Raw genomic sequence first — 5,168 nt, 5'->3', positions numbered from 1 at the left:
TTCACATCTTGAATTTCATACAATCCTAAGTACATGATTACATTATTGAATAAAATATGTAATTCAAAATTTTACAGCCGGTATACTCTTCCATTCTGACTATTTTCTGTATTAGCGAGGACGAAAGATTTAAACAACCTGCAAATAATTATATTGAACAGAACCTGGAAGATTAATAACCTTCCTAAACTTGAACTACAGAATATACAATGATAACCTATTCTATGGTTTATCTTGCAGGTTAAGATTTGCAAGCGAACCAGTAAGTTCATCAGGTGGTAATACAACAAAATCAGAAAACATTTTGCGAGATTTCTCTCTTATCGTTTCGATATCATGTTTTTCAAGCATCACATCTTCTCCGTAGATTGTAAACGGAAAACGACCTACAAAGGATCGATGCGACTCTCTATCGTGATTTTCAAAGAGTTTCTTTGTCTTCTCTAGCGCTTCCCTGACTGATGAATTTTGCAGTAAATGATTATAAAATGCTTTTATAAACTCCGTTGTTGCATCATCGTCATTGTGCCTTAGTCTGGTAAGAACAGAGCGAGCTCCTGCTTCAAGAAAAGACAGAGCTAAAGTTTTAACACATTTTAGAGAGACTTTGTCTTGCCCAGAATAACGTAGGCATAAAACAACCAAGACAGCTTTCAAAGGAATGCCCCGAACGTTCTGTTGCGTTAAAAGATCCTGAGTGGAAGAACCTTGATTCCAGGAGACACATGGAGAAAGCATTATTGCACATTGATTAGGTTCAATATGTGCAGAAATATGGATAATACTTGCCCCGCTCAACAGTCCCAGCAAAACCTGTTTCCTGGCTTCGCCCTCCACGAAGGCCTTGGTTCTGAAAAGCTTTGACAGAGAATTAACCTCCTCGGTGACTTTAGGCAAGTCTGACGTTGGATTACCAACAAACAACGCAAAACCACACTCGGGTAGAGTTTCACTGGATTTTTCTCGGATCCTTTCAATGTCGCACCTTGTAAACATCACATCCTCTCCATAGAGAGTAAATGGAGCCCAAATTAAAAAGGAGCGGTAATATTCTCTTTCGTGTTGCTGAAAGAGGTTCATTGCCCTTCTTAAAGCTTCACAAACTGGTGTTTCCTGAAGCAGTTCGTTGTAGAATGCTTCCATAAACTCCTTTGTTGCGTCATCGCAAATGGGCCAGAGTGTGGCGAGAAGAGAGCGAGCTCCAGCAGCAAGAAAAGACCGAGCTATACCTATGACACCTTCTGAAGAAATCTCACCTTGCCCTGTGTGACAACAGCATAGGACGACCAAGCGAGTTCGTAATGAAATACTAGTAATATCATTCTGCGTGAGGAGATAGGAATCTGTATTAGGAAGAGAAGAAGATGGTTCGTTTAAAGAAAGGTCAGGAGCAAGCATTATTTCACCTCTCTCTGGTTCACCATGAGCAGCAATATGAATTATACTAGCACCGCTTAGAAGTCCGAGAACAAGCTGTTTTTTCGCTTCACCTTTTACCAGAGGCCTTGCTGCAAAAAGCTTTGCAAGACTTGCAACTTCCTCGGCTGCTTTGGGTAGGTCGGCAGGTGTTGAATCTGTGCCATAAAAAGAAACCTTTCCAACTTTTGGATTACCAACGAACAACGCAAAACCGAGGTCAGAGTCATGGGGTTGTTCTTTAGTGAACGTCAAAGTGTGTAATGAGGGCGTTACTTGAATGCTGTAACTCTGAGATAAATACCTCCCATTTTCATCAATCAATGAAGAAAAGGGAATAAAGAACAATTGCATGTCAGGAACAACAATGAGCTTATTTCCTTTGACGGCATCTCTTATCGGTTGAATGAGAAGATCGAACAGTTTTTTCAGAATAGTTTCATCGCTGGAATTATCGCCGCTCGGATTTTTTCCGTGCAAGTCTTCAAACGTTTCTTCTTTACACAGCTTGTTTCGCGGTGAGATCATGTGACTATCAAAACTATGTTCATTCGCAAGTGAATCAAGTTTAAAAAATGACGAATCTCGATTAACTTTGACGCTTGTCCTTGTGAAAAGCTCACTTATCAGGGGCATCAATATATGAGATGCTGCATCTGACATCAAGCACTTAAAGGTGACATCACTATTTAAAACCCAAACATTCAGAGCACTTATACTTTCAAAAGCAAATACCACTATTGAAGTTTTATCATTTTCAACCTGGAAAATTTTCTGTATTCGCTCTATTTCTTGATTTTCCTCCCCTTTCTCGATTTTGCTCCATATAGATTGTGCGTAAGGAAGCAATTCTGTATCTAAAATTTGTTTTCTTTCAATATAAAAATGAAGCCCTTTAGCTCTTCCCAGATCAATCACTAATAATCCGGATTCTATGCGCCCCCACCAAACAAAACAATTCATTAAAACCCTATGGGCTTTACAATAACGTTCGGTGAAGGTTAGTTTGTTCTCATCTGGGACTGTATTTCGGAACAGCTCATCTAAAATTGTAATAGATTCTACTAAATATGATGATGCAGCTTTATATTCTCCTAAACGCAGATGGATATGGCTAAGATCTTCATAACTATATGCTACCAGCTGCGAATTGCCAATATCCTTGCCTATTTTTAAACTTTTTCTACAATATTCAATGGCTTTTTCCTTATCCCCTAACCGTTCATATATAATGCCCATATTTCTATATATTTCCCCTATTACTTGTCGATCTCCAATAATAGTGGCAGTTTCTAAACCCCTTCGGACATACTTCATAGCCTCGTCGCATTTGCCGAGATTATAGTAACAAGATCCCACGTTTATATTGCCCACTGCTATTGCCCTTGGGTCGCCGTTTGCTACAAATAAGTCTAATGCTTTCTTGTAGTGGTTAATTGCTATTTGAAAAATTCCGCAAGAATAATAGATATTACCTAAACAGATATTGTTTCCTGCTATTATTGCAGAATCATCAATAGCCGTGCCAATTTCTATGCTTTTTTCTAAATAGTTAATGACCTTTTCGTTCTCTCCTAATATTTGGTAAACATGAATCAAACTTTGATTAGCTTTTGCTATACCAAATTGGTCATGGAGTATCATTGCCATCTCTAAGGTTGTTCTGAAGCAGTCGATGGCCTTGCTGTATTCTCCTAAGCCCATGTAAATATCACCTATTTTTTTACTGATACCTTTAATTTCTTTCTTGTCATCATTAGCATTATATATGTTTAAAGCTTGTTTGTAATAATCAAGTGCTTTTCTATTTTCACACAAACTATAATAGATTCCGCCCAAACGGTCTTTGCTATAAGCTATTCGTTTCTGGTTGCCAATAGCGGTTACAAGTCTTAACATTTCCTCAAAACAGTGAAGTGCCTCTTCATTCCTTCCTAGTTGACAGTAACGATGACCTAAACTGCCATTGGCTTCTGCTATTAGTCTTTGATCGCCCATTGCTACTGCCAAATCTAAAGTTTTCTTATGATGGCCAATTGCAATTTCCCACTTTCCTAGACAATAATAAATATCGCCTAAACTGTTACTATTTTCTACCATTAATGGCTGATCATCAATGGCCCTGCTAGCTTCCAAACTAACTTTCAAGTAACTAATAGCCGTTTCATAGTCATTTGATCTTTGGTAAACATCACCCAAATAGAAATTGGCCAGTGCTATACCTGATCGGTTATGGACCGCTTTTGCAATCTCTAAAGATTTTCTGAACCAGTCGATGGCCTTGCTGTATTCACCTAAATTCTTGTGAACTTTGCCCAAATTGATACTGATATATTCAATTTGTTTCTTTTGATCAATACATCTATATATGTTTAAAGCTCGTGTGTAATAATCAAGTGCTTTTCTGTTTTCCCCTAAACTGTAATAGATTCTGCCCAAACGGTCATTGCTATCAGCTATTCCTTTTTGGTCACCAATTGTGGTCATATGTCTTAACATTTCCTTAAAACAGTGAACTTCCTCTTTATTCCATCCTAGCTGCCCGTAACAATGACCTAAACTGCGATAGGCCTGTGCTATTATTCTTATATCGCGTATTGCTACTGCCAAATCTAAAGTTTTCTTATAATAGTCAATTGCAATTTCCCACTTTTCTAAACAGTAATAAATATTGCCTAAACTTATATTGTTATCCACCATTAATGACTGATCACTAATGGCTTTGCAAACTTCCACACTAACTTTGAAATGGTTGATAGCCTTTTCATAGTCTTTTAATCGTTGATAAACACCACCCAAACATGAATTACTGAGAGCTTTTCCTTTCAAGTCGCCAATAGCGGTCACAAATCTTAACATTTCTTCGAAATAGTGAAGCGCCTCTTTATTTCTTTCAAGTTGCTCGTAACAATGGCCCAAACTAAAATTCGCATTCGCTATATTTTTTTCATCGTCCATTGCTATTCCAAATTCTAACATTTTCTTAAAGTAGCCAACCGCTTTTTCACACTCATTTGAACATAAATAAATAAAACCTAAACTATTATTGTTTATTGCCATTAATAACTGATCACCAATAACCGTGCTTATTTCTAAACTTTCTTTTAAACAGCTAACAGCTTTTTCATAGTCTTCTGATTTTCGGTAAACATCACCCAAACGAAAACTGGCTTGCGCTATAACCGATTGATTACGGACCGCCTTTGCCATCTCTAAAGATTTTCTGAAACAATTGATGGCGTTGCCGTAATCACCCAAATTTTCGTGAACATCGCCCAAATCGATACTGATATTTAGAATTCCAATTTTATCATCAATAGAATGAAAGATGTTTAAAGTCTTTTTGAAATAATTGATTGCTTTTCTATACTCTTTTAAACTAAAAAAAACCTTGCCCAAATTTTCATTACTATATAAGCTATTCCTTTCTGGTCGCCAATAGCGGTCATAAGTCTTAACATTTGTTCGAAACATTGAACTGCCTCGTCGTTTCTTCCTAGCTTACGGTAACAACTGCCCAAATTGGAATTGATCTCTGCAATTCTACTTTGATCGCCGATTGCTGTTCCCAGTTCTAATGTTTCCTTATAACAGTCGATTGCGCTTTCCCACTTTTTTAAAGTATAATATATATCACCTAGAGTGTTACTGTTTTCTGCCACTAATGACTGATCACCATTGGCCCTGCTAATTTCTAAACTAGCTTTCAAATAGCTAATGGCCTTATCATGGTCTTTTATAGCTTCATAAAA

At 37.4% G+C, this 5,168-nt stretch overlaps 1 protein-coding gene across 1 annotated transcript; it reads right to left on the bottom strand.

Annotated features, from left to right (window-relative positions):
- Positions 1-222: 222 nt before the first annotated feature.
- Positions 223-4,626, bottom strand: LOC114523962 (tetratricopeptide repeat protein 28-like). The gene has a single exon (XM_028545030.1). It carries the CDS (start codon positions 4,624-4,626, stop codon positions 223-225), a length of 4,404 nt encoding a protein of 1,467 aa, XP_028400831.1.
- Positions 4,627-5,168: the final 542 nt, after the last annotated feature.

The sequence above is a fragment of the Dendronephthya gigantea genome, unplaced genomic scaffold (genome assembly GCF_004324835.1).
Source record: "Dendronephthya gigantea isolate DGI-Jeju-01 unplaced genomic scaffold, DenGig_1.0 000029F, whole genome shotgun sequence".
In the NCBI taxonomy this organism is placed as follows: Eukaryota; Metazoa; Cnidaria; class Anthozoa; order Malacalcyonacea; family Nephtheidae; genus Dendronephthya; species Dendronephthya gigantea.
This window is presented reverse-complemented; position numbering and strand designations above follow the sequence as displayed.